Source organism: Anoplopoma fimbria, chromosome 12, assembly GCF_027596085.1.
Source record: "Anoplopoma fimbria isolate UVic2021 breed Golden Eagle Sablefish chromosome 12, Afim_UVic_2022, whole genome shotgun sequence".
Lineage (NCBI taxonomy): Eukaryota > Metazoa > Chordata > Actinopteri > Perciformes > Anoplopomatidae > Anoplopoma > Anoplopoma fimbria.
The window spans coordinates 23,730,266-23,747,439 of NC_072460.1; the positions used below are offsets into that span (position 1 = coordinate 23,730,266).

General features: G+C 42.0%; 3 protein-coding genes across 3 annotated transcripts; 1 reads left to right on the top strand and 2 right to left on the bottom strand.

Annotated features, from left to right (window-relative positions):
• Positions 1 to 6,405, top strand: LOC129099895 (ceramide synthase 5-like). The gene is made up of 10 exons (XM_054609323.1): positions 1 to 391; positions 1,617 to 1,719; positions 1,857 to 1,987; positions 2,181 to 2,238; positions 3,042 to 3,092; positions 3,199 to 3,291; positions 3,662 to 3,790; positions 4,353 to 4,459; positions 4,741 to 4,897; positions 5,910 to 6,405. The coding sequence occupies exons 1-10, from the start codon at positions 216 to 218 to the stop codon at positions 6,051 to 6,053; spliced, it is 1,149 nt and encodes a 382-aa protein (XP_054465298.1). The 5' UTR covers positions 1 to 215; the 3' UTR covers positions 6,054 to 6,405.
• si:ch73-233m11.2 (NACHT, LRR and PYD domains-containing protein 12) lies at positions 6,399 to 11,334 on the bottom strand. Its single transcript, XM_054609322.1, has 9 exons — positions 11,149 to 11,334; positions 9,378 to 10,971; positions 9,138 to 9,299; positions 8,883 to 9,056; positions 8,615 to 8,788; positions 7,760 to 7,933; positions 7,495 to 7,668; positions 7,240 to 7,407; positions 6,399 to 7,150 (listed from the first exon to the last, which is right to left on the bottom strand). Exons 2-9 carry the CDS (start codon positions 10,958 to 10,960, stop codon positions 7,081 to 7,083), a joined length of 2,679 nt encoding a protein of 892 aa, XP_054465297.1. The 5' UTR covers positions 10,961 to 10,971; positions 11,149 to 11,334; the 3' UTR covers positions 6,399 to 7,080.
• Positions 11,335 to 13,206: 1,872 nt separating this feature from the next.
• si:dkey-222n6.2 (keratin, type II cytoskeletal 8) lies at positions 13,207 to 16,738 on the bottom strand. Its single transcript, XM_054608772.1, has 10 exons — positions 16,694 to 16,738; positions 16,400 to 16,621; positions 16,022 to 16,230; positions 15,852 to 15,912; positions 15,287 to 15,382; positions 15,015 to 15,179; positions 14,693 to 14,818; positions 14,191 to 14,411; positions 13,381 to 13,427; positions 13,207 to 13,292 (listed from the first exon to the last, which is right to left on the bottom strand). The coding sequence occupies exons 1-10, from the start codon at positions 16,736 to 16,738 to the stop codon at positions 13,207 to 13,209; spliced, it is 1,278 nt and encodes a 425-aa protein (XP_054464747.1).
• Positions 16,739 to 17,174: the final 436 nt, after the last annotated feature.

Genomic DNA, 17,174 nt, shown 5'->3' on the forward strand with positions numbered 1-17,174 from the left:
CCCTTCAGACTGAGCATTACGTGTCAGGCTAGCGGACTGAAAACCAGAAGTGCTCCTCTGTCGGTGTTTGGTGTCAGCAGGAGGAGGTGGAAACATCTCCGTTAGTTAACTTAAGCCACCAGATGTTCGAGTAACTTTTGTGTCCTCTTGTTGGTTTCTTTTTTTCTCCCCCACTGTTTTGATCTGGAGTGTTTTTTTTTCCCTTCTGCTCCCCGATGACTTCCTCTATCTCAGACTGGATTTGGAGTGAGAGATTTTGGCTTCCCGAAAATGTGACATGGGCGGACCTGGAGCAACCACCACCTGGTGTGGAGTATCCCCGAATCAGACACATACTATACGCCCTACCTCTGGCTGTCATAGTGTTTCTACTAAGGCTGCTTTTTGAAAGGTAAAACTGCGCACTTGTCTTTTTTTTTTTGTTGTTATTGATTTGCTTCTTTTTATTGTTGGGTTTTTTTTTCCTCATTTGGATGCATGCACAGTTGAGGGATTCGAGCCTATGTGGCAACTGTTGCTCCAAAAAAAAAAAAAAAGAAGGCTGAAAAAAAAAAAAAAACAGCCACCAAACCCTTTTGGAATAAGCTGAATACATGACTCATTCTCCATGCATGCCAACTCTCTGCAGGCTTCCACACAAAACCCCCCCGAGCATTTGTTAGTTAAATTACCATGCAGTTAGTTTTTATGAAAATCAAAAAAAAAAAAGAATTGACTCCATAGATGTGACTGCTCCAGCTTCTTCCTCACCATGTGACTGATAATTATAGGCTTTATTCTCTCCTGTTTTTTTTGTGTTTGCCTTTTTTTTAATAGTGTTGGAATTCCTCTGAAGTGATGACACATGAAGCCTCCACTGGCTTGAAATACATGTTTACCTTGCTCAACAGGATAGTTTTTTGGGGGAAAAAACATGGCTACCTACAACCATAATGCATGTTTCATTCATTGTGGGATTACTGGAAACTGAGCCTGAGTTATGTGCTTTAAAAAAACAAACATATCTTTATTCCTCAGTCCAGAAAACTCAAACAGTTTCACACCAAAGTTAATCTAAGTTAAGGTTTTAAACATGTGGCCCTTGCTTCATTTTGGAGTAAATCACCATAGAACGGCCCCAAAAAGCTCAGTCTATACTTCTATTCATTCATTTTTCCTCCACGTTAGGGAAACTTTTTTTTTTCCAGATAAGTACAGTTGTTGTGAGATCAAGATGTAATACAATTGCCGGGCATGTGACACACATCAGTGTTGTGGCTTTCCCATCCCCGTCTCCCATATCCTCACATGACAGAGGTCATCACGCTCTGTTTAGACTAGGTGCTACATTCCCCAGGATCCCCTCCCTCTTAGACTCTGTTGTTCTCTCTCTCATAATCTCCCCCCTTCCTCCCTCCGTGTGAGACAAAGTCAAACATTACTTTGCAGGAGTTAAACTGCACACTCAACAAAGAAGACGACGAACAATCTTGGCTAATGGTTCATCTGTTCCTAACATGCTTAACTTATCCCCCTGACTCTCTCCTTGTATGTATGTCTCTGAAAACCTCACCACATCTGTGTCACCCTCACCCTCTCTCTCTCTATCTTTTTTGCCTCTGTCTGTGTGTATACAGGCTAGTGGCCAAGCCCTGTGCCCACATACTTCAGATTCAGTCAGGAGTGCCTCGACAAGCTCAATCCAATGCTGTCCTGGAGAAAGTCTTTCAGTCCAAAGCGGTACATATTTGTCCTTTTAAATGTTCCTTTAAACGCTGGAATACAGATGTTATCGCACTAAAACGCACCGACACAGGCATAATGAATAGTTAGCATGGGAAAAGCAAGTTATTTTTATACTATTCGTCCTCCTTTAGTGTCCAGACGCGAGGCAACTGGAAGGACTCTCCAAGCAGCTGGACTGGGATGAGCGGAAAATACAGAGATGGTTCCGGGTCCGTCGGAACCAGGACCGGCCCAGCGTACAGAAAAAGTTCTGTGAGAGCATGTGAGTGTTTCTGCTTTACCTGCTTGTGAAGGTTGCATTCATGTACATTAGATTTTGTGCAGATGTTTATGGTGAATCCTGATATTTGTGTTGACTTTAACATAAGTTTAAATTATCCTGTGAATAGACTTCTGTTTTTCAAGAAGAGAACAAGTTGCATTGCTCTGTTTTATTTTATTTAATTTCTCCTCAGGTGGCGATTAACATTCTACCTGGGGATTTTCATCTATGGCATTCGACATCTGTGGGTGGTGAGTTGAATGAGCATGCTGATTTGCTTTGGCACAATGCTGATCTGTTTCATTGAAGTGTTGCGTAATAATGATAGCATCTTTCAGAAACAGTGTTACAAAGTTATTTAGAATAACAACATGATGAAAGAGATCAAGATATAAGCAAGATATAATTATTCAAATAATGACAACAATATACCAGCAGTTTAGAAAAAATAGAATAGATAACAATGAGTTGTAAGGATTATATTGAAGTGTTGCATAATAATAATAATAACTTTATTTATATTGCACCTTTCAAAAACATTGTTAAAAAGTGCTTTAGAATAAAAACATGATACAAGTTTTAAGGAAGATATTGTTGCATTGAAGTGTTGCATAATTAAAATTTTATTGATATAGCAGCCATAAAATAATCACATGATTTAAAGTGATTAAGATCAAGATATCAGCAAAATAAAATCATTAAAATAAGAGTTAAGAAAAAGCCATTAGATAAAAGTGAGTCTTAAAAAGAGAATTAAAGGAAGATACTGTTGCATTTAATTGTTGCATAATAATGATTTTATCATATAGCGCCTTTAAGAAACATTGTTGAAAAGGGCTTTACAATAAAAATATAATAAAAGTGATTTAGATCAAGATATAAGCAAAATAGAATAATTAAATTAGAAACAACAATGTGTCATCTGTTAAGAATAATCCAGTAGATGAAAGTGAGTCGATAGTTCCACATCTTTGGCTTTTATTGAAAGGCGAATAAGCCTTCTGTGTGTTTTTTGGTGATGTAATCGTTTGGACATTTCATCTGTTTCTTTCAGTCGCCTTGGATGTGGGACACTAGAAAATGTTGGTACAATTACCCTTTTCAGGTGAATATTTTAATGTTTTATTAATCTGTATTTTCATCATAATCAGCTGCTTTAATTCTGACACCGACTACATGTTTGTTAAAGTTGTTTTCTTTTCCTCCAAAAGCATCAGAGCTCAGAACAGTTCATATACTACACGGCCGAGCTGGCCTTCTACTGGTCTCTGATGTTCTCCCAGTTTATAGACGTTAAACGTAAGGTGAGTAAACAACGGCCAAACCAACACTTTTTTTTTTTGCCGGCTTCCTCTTTGTGTCGGATGCTGTTTTGCCAGCTTTTCCCTCACATCACATCCATGTGTGTGAGTTTACGAGCTGTCATTTCCACCAGTTTATAAGAATTAGCTTATTGTGATGCACTCCTGCAGAACAGGGTGGACAGTAAAATGCTGCATAGCTAGAAGAGTGTTTCCTGTGTATAGATTCCACCTGTCATCCTGGTATTTACACAAATCTTTCAGTTGGTGACATAAATTAACTGACAGCCTTTTGTTTTAAGCACGACGACAGGAAGTGAGAATTAACTTCATCTCATTGTTTTTTTTACGTTCCATTCACCGATTTTGACAGGACTTCATCATCATGCTCGTCCACCATCTAGCCACCATCTTCCTCATCACATTCTCCTACGCCAACAACATGCTAAGAGTCGGCACTTTGGTCATGTGTGTGCACGATGCGTCCGACATCTTCCTGGAGGTAAAGAACTCGCACATCGTTGTGCAACATGGAGGCGAACGCAGCTGCAAACACCCACGACCCGGCGGAGATGATACCGCTTTGTTGTGTGATACCTGCACGACCTGTCTGACAGAAAACACACACACATCTATTAGCAAGGCAATGAACTGTCACTGAAATGTGGCAGAACAAGTCTGGGTTGTCCTCCAACGAATATTTTCTTGGTTGACTTAAATCAGGTACGATTTTTATCGACTGATCAGTTCGTGGATTTAATCGACAGATCTGGAAACCTTCTCCAGAAGAATCACACAAAAGCAACACTTTAAATCTTGTCTTACAAGACATGAGTTCTTACATTTCTTGGAGTTCATTCAAAATTTTAAAAAGCATTAAAATCAACTAAAGACATCAACCGATTACTCATCTAATCGACTAAAAAAGAAGTAGTTGTAAAAGTAGACCAGAGCTACTTCTCCTTCTTTCATTTGCACTTTTAGTGACACGATTACTGGAAATACCCGTGTGTTATAATTGAATACTATGAATCATTAAATTCCTTATTTATTTATCCCTCAAGGCCGCCAAACTGGCCAACTACGCCAAGTACCAGAGGCTATGCGACGGCCTGTTTGTGGTGTTCAGCATAAGCTTCTTCTTCACGCGACTGGTCATCTATCCTTTCTGGTGAGTCAAATAAGATCTTATTTACAAATCAAATAGCATTATTTTGCCAACTTGTCACATGTTCAACTATCAGAAGACATTAAATCAGTGTCTTATAAGCTAGAATAACAATATATTTAGAGCTCTGTTGATGTGTGTGTGTGTGTGTGTGTGTGTGTGTGTGTGTGTGTGTGTGTGTGTGTGTGTGTGTGTGTGTGTGTGTGTGTGTGTGTGTGTGTGTGTGTGTGTGTGTGTGTGTGTGTGTGTGTGTGTGTGTGTGTGTGTGTGTGTGTGTGTTGCAGGGTTGTTTACAGCGTTCTGGTTGAGAGCTGGGAGATCGTCGGGCCGTACCAGTCCTGGTGGTTGCTCAATGGGTTGCTGTTGGTGCTACAGACTCTTCACATCATCTGGTTCTACCTCATCACTCGCATCGCTATCAAAGCCATATTCAAGGGAAAGGTCAGTGTGGCTGCATGTTTTTTTATGTTTATGTATAACTGTTTTTTTTATAATATATCTCAACAACTATTGGTTGGAATGAAATTCATGGTCCCAGCAGGATGAATACTACTGGTTTTGGTGATTCCTTTGTCGTCTCCTCTGGCGCCACCTTGAAACATTCTGTGTTCTTATTAAAATGTCTCCACAACTATTGGATAATCTCCATAAACACATTCTGCAGTCACATGTGGAATCTGTCAAGAATTTAGCATCTGAAGCATTCTGGTTTAATTTTGTAATCTGATCAGTATCAACCAATCCGGTTCAAGCAGGTTTTGGTTGAATGCCTGTTAACAGTCCGTGTGTGGAGAGCATAAAAAAAGGATGGACGCATCGGCCAGAATGTAATCCAGGAACCCACCGGCTATCGTCTGACGTTGATTAAGCTTTTCATTGGTTCAAAAAGAGCTGGTAAACTGGCCAATTGTAAAACTATCCGGTCGCACACGTCGCCTCGCTTCTCAAGTTACTAATCAGAGTGTCAACAACGAGCAGCGCACAGAAAAAAGGAAGTCTCTTCCCGGATATTTGCTCGCTTCACTGCAACCGTGGAAACACCTTGTCCCCCCCAGAGGGTTATCGTTGTCAGACTGATGCATGATGGGTTAAAAGAATGACTATTGGATGGATTTCCACTAAATTTGTCTCCAAAGTCCATGTTCCCTTTTTAAAGATAAATAAATCACCTTTTTAATAATCCTTAAAAATGCACTGTAAGTTTTAGTCTTAACTTTGGTGATTCTTTGTCTTTCCATCCAGCACGATCATCAGGTCAATTTTAATTTATCCAATACTCTGTTTTATCAATAAAAAACATGTAAAAACAATGACATTCGTAACCGTTTCATCTGTACTTTGTGTTTAATATAAAAATGACTCACAGAGCTGCTAGTGTGGCTCTAACCTCTTTGTTATTTTACTTTCCTAAGTATTCTAGTTGATAGTAAAACTGTCGTATTTCATTTTGCAGGTTTCCAAAGACGACCGCAGCGACGTGGAGAGCAGCTCTGACGAGGAGATTTATTCCAGTTCCAGTAAAACTCCCAGTCAGACCCTCAAACCAAGGAACATCAGCCACACTGGAAACCTTAACGGAGGAGCTCACGACCACTGAGAAGCGTGTGTGTGGGGGGGTGTTTACCTCCATTGTGGCTTCATATTCACCTGCTGTGTGACCGGGTGACCAGACTTGTCACTAAAAAAAGAAAGACATTCAACTTTTTTTTTTTTTTTTTTTTTTTCACCCAGAAAGATTTGCTGAGTCATAGAAGTGGAGAGTGGACTTTGATACGGAGGGGGGAACCCCTCTGTGTGGAATAAAGACCGTCTAATGAGGCGGGTTTACACTGTGTGAGGTTTACACCTGCTTTATGGCTTACAGGAGTAGACAGAGAAATGTGTGTGAGTGTGTGTGTGGTTTGCACCTCGCTGTGTGTGTGTGTGTGTGTAAATGTGTGTGTGTGTGTGTGTGTAAATGTGTGTGTGTGTGTGTGTGGTTTGCACCTCGCTGTGTGTGTGTAAATGTGTGTGTTTGTGTTTGTTAGAAGTTAGAAATGGAAACGGAGCATGTCAACACTGCTATTGTCAAAACACATTTTCTACATGTAAATACATTTTATTTGTGAAATTGGTAATATATTTACAGCTGTAAAACAAATCACTGCAATCCGCCTTAAACCGCTTACTGTCCTGTAAGCGAGAGATCTCTTCAGATGCCAAAGATTTCTTAATAAAATATTATTGTACCAAATTGAGCAATGATTGTGAAAGGATTTTTATTATTGCTAAACATGTGGATTGGACAATTATTTTATTTATTTATTTCTGTTGGAGCTAGAAAATAAAGCAAAAAAAGTGCAATTTCTTCGAGGTAAATTTAATCCTCTTTCTTGTTTTATGAGATATACAGTTTAATACATTTAAATTACTTTGAAATAATGTCAAGAAAAGCAAAAGAAATCTACCCATTTCAGAAGCTGGAAGCAGTGAATGCGCTATTTATCCTTGAAATATGATTTGAAAATAAGTATTTCAATGCTTTTTTTCTGTTAATTGAAACATTTATAAATCCACTAACAATTTCAGCGTAAAAAATATATATAAACTCTGCATGTGAGCAGTGTGAGACTTATCCGTCTTCTTCAGTAACTTATTTTATCACACTCGTCCATCACTTCGAAAACTTCTTCACTGAAGTCGTTGTACTTCAGGCTGAAAGAGACAAAAGCAGCAGTTATCTTCTTGTTTTTAAACGTTATGTAAAAGACAGTTTCTTTTTAACTGGAGTGAACCGGGCTTACTTCAGCTCCAGCATGTTGTCGCTGTCCTGCATGACCTGGACGAGTTCTGGGACGGAGGCGTCCGTCAGCATGTTGTTTCTCAGTTCCAGGCTCTTCAGAGTCTTATTGGTTCTCAAAGCGGCACACAAGTCCTGAACGCAGGCGTCCGTCAAACCGGTCATCTCCAGACTGCACAGAGAGAGAGGCAGGTTTAAAATAATGAACAGCACAAGAAGTGTTTTTTTTTTTATTTATGTATATTTTTTGTCCACTCACTCCAGCTCCTCCAACAGACAGTTTGGATGTGCCAAAGCATCCAAGAGGTGTTTAACCCCTTGGTCTCCCACTTCATTTACACCAACGATCAGGGACTTAAGTCGAGAAGTGCCGCCTCTCAGCACCGAGCTCAGCTCCTCGAAGACCGGCGGGGTCAACTCGCATCGTCCCAAGCTGCAGGGTGGAGCAAGAATGCACATCCAATATTTGTGAAAGGTGGTACCTTCCATCACTGGAGAGGAGTGTCGGATGCACGTGACTCTACCTGAGCTTTTCCATTGGGCAGCCCGGTCGACGGAGGGCTTTGCAGAGCAGCAGCGCCCCCTCCTGGAACAAATCGTTCACTGACAGGTCCAGATCTGTCAGGGAGCAGTGCTCTGACATCAGGGCCTCCGAAAAGTGAGGACAGCAGGCACCCGTCAACTCGCAGTCGTTTAAACTGAAGAAAAATGATAGACAAATGGTGGTTAAAAAATTGGATATGGAAGTATGATTTATCAGACAAATTCTGGATTTTATTTAGGTGTTAAAGGCACAGTGTGTAGGATTTTAGGGGTTATCTATTGGAAGAAATGAAATAAATGATTCATAATCGGGTGAAAATATGCATCGGTGTGTTTCTACGGTAGCCCAGAACGGACAAATATTTAATATGCCAGAAAAAGATTTAGTATGTCCCAATACATAGTGTGTCAAATGCAGTATGCCATTAATACCAGGATGTTCTATTGCATCCAATGGCATTTTGCAATAAGAAAGACCGCCTGTTTTTCTGGCTGTTCTGGCCCAAAATCCTCTGCTCTAAGGATGAATGAGCAAGAGGGTCAAAGTTCAGCAATGTTATGAGGAAGTAGTCTGTCCCAATTCAATGCACACTGCATGCAACAGTACTTACTTGTTAAGGGCAGCTGCAGGATGTACTAAAAGTAAAAAGTATGAGATTTAGAAGGCAGCTACTGGCTCTAGTGAGGGTCTTTCAGGTTTTTAATGTTACTTAAAGGCCACCGTAGTTCTGCCACCAAATTCTACACACTCTGCCTTTAAGTGACCTATTCACATGAGGTTATTATAAGTGTCCTTTTTTTTGCAGTTTCATCATCTTGTTGCGACACAGACTCACTTGAGGCTTTGCAGTTTGCAGAGTGGGTGCTGAAGTGACTTGCACAAAGCCTCCACTCCCGTCTCACCAATCAAGTTTTGTGTCAGGTCCACTTTTCTCAACTCCGATTGGCCCGAACGCAGAGCTGCTGAAAAATCCTCCATGGACGCAGCAGTCACCTCACACCTCTGTAGCCTTTAAATAAACAAAATAATTCAAACATGAATAAACATCTCTGACAAAAAACAACAACTTGTAATAGGATGCAGCCCAGTATAAAAGTACGTACTCGAGGTCCTGGAGTTTGCAGAGAGGACTTTGAAACGCTTTGCACAGTTTCATGAAGCCCTGATCCCCAATCTCATTAAAACTCATTTCCAACACACACAGCTGAGAGGAGCCTGAGGTCAAAGCAGACGCCAGATCTCCACAGATCGCCCCTGTAAGTTTGCATGCTCGAAGTCTGAGGGAAATAAAAAGAAAAAGTATTTAATAAAGTCTGTTGTCATAAAGGTGCATTATAAAAGGATGCCTTTAATCTTACTTTAATGTGTGCAGCTTGCAGTTTCTGAGTCCAGCGCAGAGAATTTTGAACTCCTCATCTCCGAGGTGGCTATGACAGAGATCCAGCTCCTCGGTGAGTCCTCCGCTGAGAGCCGAGGCCAGATGGGGGACAGCACCAGTACTCAAGTAGCTGTCCTTCAAGCTGGGGGACACAGACAGAGTGAACTTACATACGACGGCGTACTGAAAACGTGAAATGGATCAATGCAAGTGAACTTACGTTATCTTGCGTGACAAGCTCGCAGTCGGAGCCAGCCTCTCTGCTTGTTCCTCCGTCAGATTCATCGTTCGGTACAGATTCAAGTGCTCCATCTCGCCGAGGCACCTGAAGACATAACTCAGGGCCACACAGTCCTGGAGGTTCATGTCTCCGTAGCTGATCCCGATTCGTGCCGTGGGGCAGACGACCTCTTTCACCAAACTCTCGTTCTGAGCTTGAAGGAGCAGGTGGAAGCAGCGGTGGTGTTCTTTCTTGTGGTATCCCTTCAGTGTCGCCTCCGAGCTGCTTTTGAACCAGCGTTTGAAACCGGTGATCCGATCAGAGTTCATCTCCCCGAGCAGGGTCTCCAGAGGCTGGCGCTGAAGAGGCTCCGAGAGTCCTGACAAGAAGGCATCCAGAAACTTTGCACGGCCTTTGTGCTTCTCCAACATCTTCTCCACGCCCTCGGACGTCGACGTGTCCAAAAGGAAAGACGTGGCCAAGATGAACTCCTGCATCAGTTGGGAGTGGAAGGAGAAGACGCCTCTGTCTGACTGCTCGTCATCTACTCGCAGGAAGTCGCCAACTGAGGTGAGAAACTCTTGAAAACCAAAAGAATCCAGTTCCTCTTTGGTGCAACTCGAATGCTGGTCGATGAGGCAATGAGACGCCATCTTGCCGAGGGCCAACACCAGCTCTCTTCTGCGGGCCTCGTTCTGAATCAGGTGGACCAGGATGTCTACGTAGAGCTGAGACAAGGTGTCGGGAAGTTTTGCTCCAGAATCCATCAGAGACTTGTAGACGGAACAAACCGTCCAACAAAATCTGGGGGAAGTGCAGATGTCATAAAAGCCCAGAGTGCTTTCCATGTGCATTCTTGCTTTGGTGGCAGCAGCAGGGTCATCGGAGAAGAACCCCTTGCAGTAGGCTTCTCTCTGTGGTTTCAGAAACCCCAACATATGGACCCGGGAGCCACTCAGGAACTTGTGACCCTCGGCCGATCTGATCGCCACCACGAAGGCGGCTCCTTTCAGCAGCGATCCGTGCAGCATGCTGGCCACTAAGCAGGAAACGGAGGCCGGCTGTCCGGGGTCAGGGCAGAGGTCGAGGACGGAGGGGTCCAAGCTGTCTTTGCACTGATCCAGATCGTCGAAAACAAACAGCACACCCTCGGGCTCCCGCAGGAGTTTGGGCACGGCCTCGGGAGGAAGATGACCGTGATGACGCAGCATCAACGCCTCCAGGGAGAGCGTCCCGTTGAGGAAATTCAACTCCCTGAAGCGGAAGTGGAAAACATAGGAGAAGTTCTGGAGGTGCTCCCCTTTGGCCCAGCCCACAACGAGCTTCTCCAGAGCCGTGGTTTTACCGGATCCTTCAGGGCCCACCAGCACCACGGTTCTGGTCTCTTGAGACAGAGCAGAGAGGACAGCAGCATCGAGGGAGGGGGAGCTGTGGTCCACACTTCCGTCTGTCTTCTGGGCTTCAGCGGTCAGCGGGGGAATGTACTGATTGTTGCTTATCACAGCCCCGGGCAGATCTCCTCCAAGAAGTGTTGACTTTGCATTTGACTTCAGGGTGTGAGTCATCAGGGCGGTTTTGTCCATGTTGTGAAACACTGTTTGCACACATAGAAAATATGTTAAAGTCATGTGAAAAACATGCAACTCATTTATGCACATAGTAATTAAACTGTACTTCCTGTTACAGCATACATGTCAAACAAAGTACAGCAACAATGCACAGCTGTTCATTCTGTCAAACAACACACACAACATAGTAGAAGTGCAGTTACCTTGTGCAGGGAGACAAAGTGGAGGCTGAGTATGTTTTATGAAAATGCATATGACATATAATTAGTTTTAATGGTCGAGGAGACGCCTTCAGCAGCAGTTGCACGCCAGCTTCCTGCAAAATAAGACCTCGAGAAACACAAACCAGGATGCAGGGGGAGGTTTCCCTTCTGCCCTGCACGCTGCCTTACAGGCGGACAGGAGGAGCCACCAGACTGCCTGCTTTAATCCCCTACATTGAGTTCAGTGGTTGCAAGTGACTAAGCACACAAAATATTTTATTATTTATATTTTTGCTCCAATACATTTCAGATGGAAAAGTTCTGTTTTTTTACTCTGCACTGTATTTATTAGGCAATTGAAGTTACTTTGCAGATCCAGATCATGCCTTTTGACATGTTAGTACAGATTCAACTACCCAGCAGTAGATAACATAGTTAAAATGAACCCCACCATCAATTATCTGATCATAATCCAATAATTCTGATGCAAATAGGATCCATTTTTTCAAAGTACAATTAGCTGTTAATACTGGATTTTGTTCTTAAAGGAACAGTGTGTAGCATTTAGTGGGATCTACTGGCAGAAAATGGAATATAATATTCATAACTATGTTTTCATTTGTGTAAAATCACCTGAAACTAAGAACTGTTGTGTTTTTATTTTGGTTAGAATGAACACTTCATATCTAAACATGGAGCAGGTCCTCCTAAAGGCCATTTAATGAAGGCTGGGACACGGTTTTGAGCTACGAGGGTTTGAGACATGAAGGACGGTGTGTTCACGGCTCAGGACAGGAGGGCTCTACAGCCGGTGATTAAAACCCCCCAAGAACATCATCATCTAGCGACCTGTCAATCACAAGGTAGCCCCGCCCCAGAACATATTTTGCTTTATGGTCTATTTCTTTCTAAAGGGACCATAATTTACTAAATGAACATTGTTACGTACAGTGTCTTGTAGGTATACGTGTTGTAGGCCTACATGTGTTGTGTTCTGTTTTGTGTTGTTGGTTTGTGTTGTTGTTCTGTCTCCTCCCACTGTTTTCAGTCTCCTCCTTCTCAGATGTGCGCACCTGGTTCCAATCATTGATCATCACCACACCTGTTCCAGATCTCCTATCAGCCATTCCTCTTTAAATAGCCCTCATTTGTGTTAGAGAAGGTTGTTGCTTTTTGGGTTGAGCTCTGGTTGATTTTGCTTGGTTTTGCTGGTTCATTGATGAACCTTTAGTTAAAACACCTTTGTTAAAACCATTTACTTTAGCAGCCTACTGTTGTTTTGTCTTGTGTTAATTCTTTGTTGTGCGCACAGGGACAAACGAGGATAGGTAAGATACCCTGGGTATACATAATACATGCACGTAGGTTTACCTTTTGTTAAAACCCCAGATTAGAGTGAGCACCACCCGCTGTACTTTTGGGTGCTTAGCACCTGTCAATGGGGGTGGGTTTATTTCTGTTCTTTTCTTTGGTGCCACTGACAGTCCTCTTTGATCCCTGTGTTGCTTTTCTGTAAATAAATACTTTCTTTAATTCATATTGGGTCCTGGTTTTGTGTGACTACACCCTCACTTGCTCAACCTGGTGCATTATGTTACGTCCTTCTGCCACCAAGGGGGCGTAACAAACATCATGCTGTATTGAAGAAGACTTGAAACTAGAGATTGAGACCATAAACTCATGTTTACAATGTTTACTGAGGGAATAAATCAAGAGAGAAGTAGAGTCATTTTCCCATAGACTTCTATACAGAGTCGCCCCCTGATGGACACTAGAGAGAATGCAGGTTTAAGACTCTTCAGCATAGGCTTCACTTTACAGACCAGGAATTTGCCATCTGATTAATTCCCAAGAAAAAGGAACACAAATGATCATCTAGCTGAGCATGTCTTTATTGTAAACATAGTAATGAATGTGATTTTCAAAAGGAGGACAAAAATAAACAAACAAACACACATGTGGCTCATCGGTGCAGTTGGCTCATAGTGGGTTACAAAGAGGTTCATGTTAAGGTTACAGTGATCCGGCTGGATGATGTTCTGCAGTGTTTTTTCTGCCTCAGTATGTTCTGTCGTTGATCTCCACGGTCTTGATGAGAATTGCACTTGGTCTGCGCACCTTCTCTTTGTTAACGTTGGTGGCTGCTGTGGAGAGGAAAGTAGAAATATCACATACAATCCTAATGCAAGGGGTTAAAAAAATGTGTCATCTTCAGTTTTTAAAAGGACTTACATGTGGTGGCCACTGTGTGGATGTTGACAATAGAGTCCTGTCCAAGTCTGTGAGTGAGGAAGGAGGAAAATACTTATAAAAAATACATTAAAACTAAGAATTGATATACTGGCAAAGTAAACTGTTATTAAAGATGAACTCCACAGTTTACACAAAAAAGTCTGTTTACAGGGTGCCTTTGTTTTAGTAGTGTGGAATCTGCTCAATGTTGCCCCCTTGTGGTCGTTGGGGGGCACTGGTATTGGACACACCCAGTGTCCAATACCAGTGGGTGTTTGTGGGTAATGTAGGCACAAGGTTTTGAAATAAAAAAAACTAAAATGTGGAATAAAAAGATGTGATATTTCTGATTATTCTGCATCGACATACAAACACACAGATATATATTTATATATCTGTGTGTTTGTATGCCGATGCAGCATAACAAATGTAGACATATATATGTAAATGGCCATAATATAAATGTAAGTAGACAAATATGTATAAAAAAACTATAAAGCCTTAAAAACTATAAAAAAAATACATTCTTCTTTGTTTTGGTTTATGGAAAATATAGCAAAATGGTTTATTTTACTTACTTGTCCATTGTAATGACCCATGTATGTTGATCTGTATATGTTGCCTGTGAGTTGTCTAATTCTGATTATATGTGTTTTTCTCTTAAACTCGTTGAAGCTGTGTCTACTGTGACCTCAAACGGACTATGACCATGAGGTAAAACACATTTTAAAAAACCCTTAAAAGCCTGAATTAGCCTTCAACCTGTGAGTTACTATGTATTGACATCTTGACACTGCCAATGAGACCCACCTTTCCTCCTCCCCCTCCAGCAGTTTCCTGTAGGTGGAGATCTCGATGTCCAGGGCCAGCTTCAGGTTCATCAGCTCCTGGTATTCTTTGAGCTGCAGAGCCATGTCCTGCTTGGCCCTCTGCAGAGCCAGATCCAGGTCCCTGATGCGAGCATTGGCATCCCGCACGGCCCCGTCCCCACGCTGCTCCGCCTCCACTATCTGGCCCTCAAGGTTGGTATACTAAAAAAAAAATAGTGCAGATGGCGTGAGAATTTGATTAGATTTGAGTATGCTGATTACCCCTTTCATGCAATGAACTCTGTTGTTCTTAATGTGTTTCATTCTGCCATGAGATGGAGAACTAAGCTTGAAAAGTGTTACTTTTACTCTTATGCACTCTGGTTGTTTTCTTTTTTGCACCTGATTCTTTACTGGTTTAAAGCATGCATTATCTGTCAAACTTTAAGACCAAACAACAGGTCCAGCTGACTTTCATCTTACTCCATAAACATTTCACTCACCTGTGCTTTCACAGCCTGGATCTCGTTCTGCAGGCGGGCGATCATTCTTTTGAGTTCAGATATTTGCCCCTTGGTGTTACGCATCTCATCGCCGTACTGGTTTGCCTCAGCAGTCATCTTGTCAAACTGGTGGAGACAGAGATCACACCAGAGAACACATTTAAGAGATCAGTAGATTATCAGGTTTGACAAGTATTCTAGTAGATTCATGAGCTTTAGTTAACTGCTGATCCCCTCTCATATTTCTAGTTTCTTGGTTTTCACTATATCATTACATTAACAATACCTGTAAATCTGATTCACTTGTGTTCCAGTTCCTTACCTTGCTCTTGTGCCAGCTTTCAGCTTCTTCACGGCTGCGAGCGGCGATGTCCTCGTACTGAGCCTTAACGTCGGACACGATCTGATCCATGTCCAGGCCTCGGGAGTTGTCCATCTGCACCACCACAGAGATCACCTTCAGGCTTTCCTGCAGCTCACGCAGTTCCTTTTTTTTTTTTAAACAAAACAATACAGCGACAGTAAGAAGACATAATCCTCACATTCTGTTTGTATGTTCTTTTGTTATACTTATTTATATATAAATATATATACCTCGTCATACAGAGCCTTGAGGAAGTTGAATTCATCATTGATAAAAGACACCAGATCCTCCAGATCCACTTTGGACATGTAGCCGGAGTCCACATCCTGCAGATAAACAATATTATCTCAATATTAAACCTTTTGCATTTGACAGACACATTTGCAAAATAATGATACGCTTTATTCATATAGCACTTTTCATAACATAAAATGCAGCTCAAATTGCTTCACAAGAAAAAAAGAGCATAGCAGGTATTTAAAATCAATACAATAATAAAATTCCCCAAAAATAGAGGTAAAAAATAGGATAAAACTAGAAATAAAATAATTTTAACATATAAAAATATTAAAAAAAGAGTGTGAGAAAAACAAAATAAATATAACATTAATACAATTACAAAAAGGTGGAATTATTAGCAAAAGATAAAACAGTTTTGAAGCCCAAAAAGGAAAATTATTAGAAGAGAAAATGCTTAGAAAACCGTGAATGTAATGAGTTTATACAAAATAGCGTAACTTTAGAAGTCATCACTGTGTTACACACGCTCACAACAAGTATCTATCACTACTGTACCTTTTTGATCAGGACGAACTCATTCTCTGCCTCATTCCTCTTGTTGATCTCTTCCTCAAACCTGAAATAGTCCACAAATATCACATTAGTCATGCACATATCATTTTTGCACTTAATCACCAGCCGACGCTCCAGTTCACAGACTTCTTTCTTTCACAACTCTTTCTTACTTTGTCTTGTAGTTGTCCACACTCTTGTGCACCACATCGTTCTCCATGTCCAGCCTGTGCTTGTCATTGCTGATGAACTCCAGCTGCTTCTGCAGTTTGGTGATGTAGGACTTCAGCATGGGCTCCACGTTGGAGGAGGCGGAGGTCTGTCCCTGCAGCAGGTTCCACTTGGTTTCCAGCATTTTGTTCTGCTGCTCCAGGAATCTCACCTGCGGCACAAATAGGAAGAAAAAAAACCAACCAGATCAAACAGATGGAACTTTAATGGAAGTCATTGGGCTTTAAATATCAGTTTAAATGCAAATAATGTAAATGTTCTATCAGGATTATCTAAATGAATGTAATCAACATCCATCAGAGAGTGAAGTGTCCTCTTACCTTATCAATGAATGAGACAAATCGGTTGTTCAGACCCTTGATCTGCTCTTTCTCCTGGTTCCTAACAACCTGGACGGTGGGGTCGATGTCTACGTTGACCGGGGTGAGCAGGCTCTTGTTGACGGTCACGGATGTTATGGAGGCCCCCTGGTTGAACCCGTTGCTGCTCTTGGGGATGGAGTAGGACCCCATGGACGCGTTGTTGAAGGACCCCATGGATGCGTTGTTGAAGGACCCCATGGACGCGTTGTTGAAGGACCCCATGGATGCGCTGCTGAAGGACCCTTGAAACATGCGTAGTCCTGAACGGCTGCTGCTGCGTTTGCTCCTCAAACTCATGGTGATGCCGTGTGGAGATGTTTTTTGGAGAGGATTGAGAGAAGGCCGGGTGGAGGTTGAAGCTCTCTGTGTATGTGCAACGCCTTATCTTTGGGGTTCTGCTTTATAGGCAGGGTTGGGTGTGGTGCGATAGGGAAGTTATGCGGCTCCCCAATGTGGGTCAACCAGTCAGACACATGTCGCTTGTTCTCCCACCTGCCTCCGCGGCAAAAGTTGCTTTGCTGTTGGAATTCAGACGGGCTCTGCTGCCTAGGGTGTGCTGCATTTAAACAGAAAGAGCAGAACTGTAATCAAAGATGTCATCAGGAGCCCAACCTTTACTGATAACACTTTAAAAAACATGTGTGGAATCAGGAACAATATTTATATTTGTTTTATGCCAAAAGTGAGGTTTCATTGTGGTGTACAATTGTTGTTGTATCAAACAACAGGGTCA

Coding starts and splice junctions, on each gene's coding strand:
- si:ch73-233m11.2 (XM_054609322.1), bottom strand. CDS start 10,960: ATGGACAAAACCGCCCTGATGACTCACACCCTGAAGTCAAATGCAAAG. Junction 7,934..8,614: donor TGCAAACTGCAAAGCCTCAA/GTGAGTCTGTGT, acceptor ATTTTTCTTCAG/TTTAAACGACTGCGAGTTGA. Junction 7,408..7,494: donor TGTCTGTTGGAGGAGCTGGA/GTGAGTGGACAA, acceptor CTCTCTGTGCAG/TCTGGAGATGACCGGTTTGA.
- LOC129099895 (XM_054609323.1), top strand. CDS start 216: ATGACTTCCTCTATCTCAGACTGGATTTGGAGTGAGAGATTTTGGCTT. Junction 3,292..3,661: donor TTATAGACGTTAAACGTAAG/GTGAGTAAACAA, acceptor CGATTTTGACAG/GACTTCATCATCATGCTCGT. Junction 3,791..4,352: donor CGTCCGACATCTTCCTGGAG/GTAAAGAACTCG, acceptor TTATCCCTCAAG/GCCGCCAAACTGGCCAACTA.
- si:dkey-222n6.2 (XM_054608772.1), bottom strand. CDS start 16,738: ATGAGTTTGAGGAGCAAACGCAGCAGCAGCCGTTCAGGACTACGC. Junction 15,913..16,021: donor GTGGACAACTACAAGACAAA/GTAAGAAAGAGT, acceptor GGACTATTTCAG/GTTTGAGGAAGAGATCAACA. Junction 13,293..13,380: donor CCACACAGTGGCCACCACAT/GTAAGTCCTTTT, acceptor TCCTCTCCACAG/CAGCCACCAACGTTAACAAA.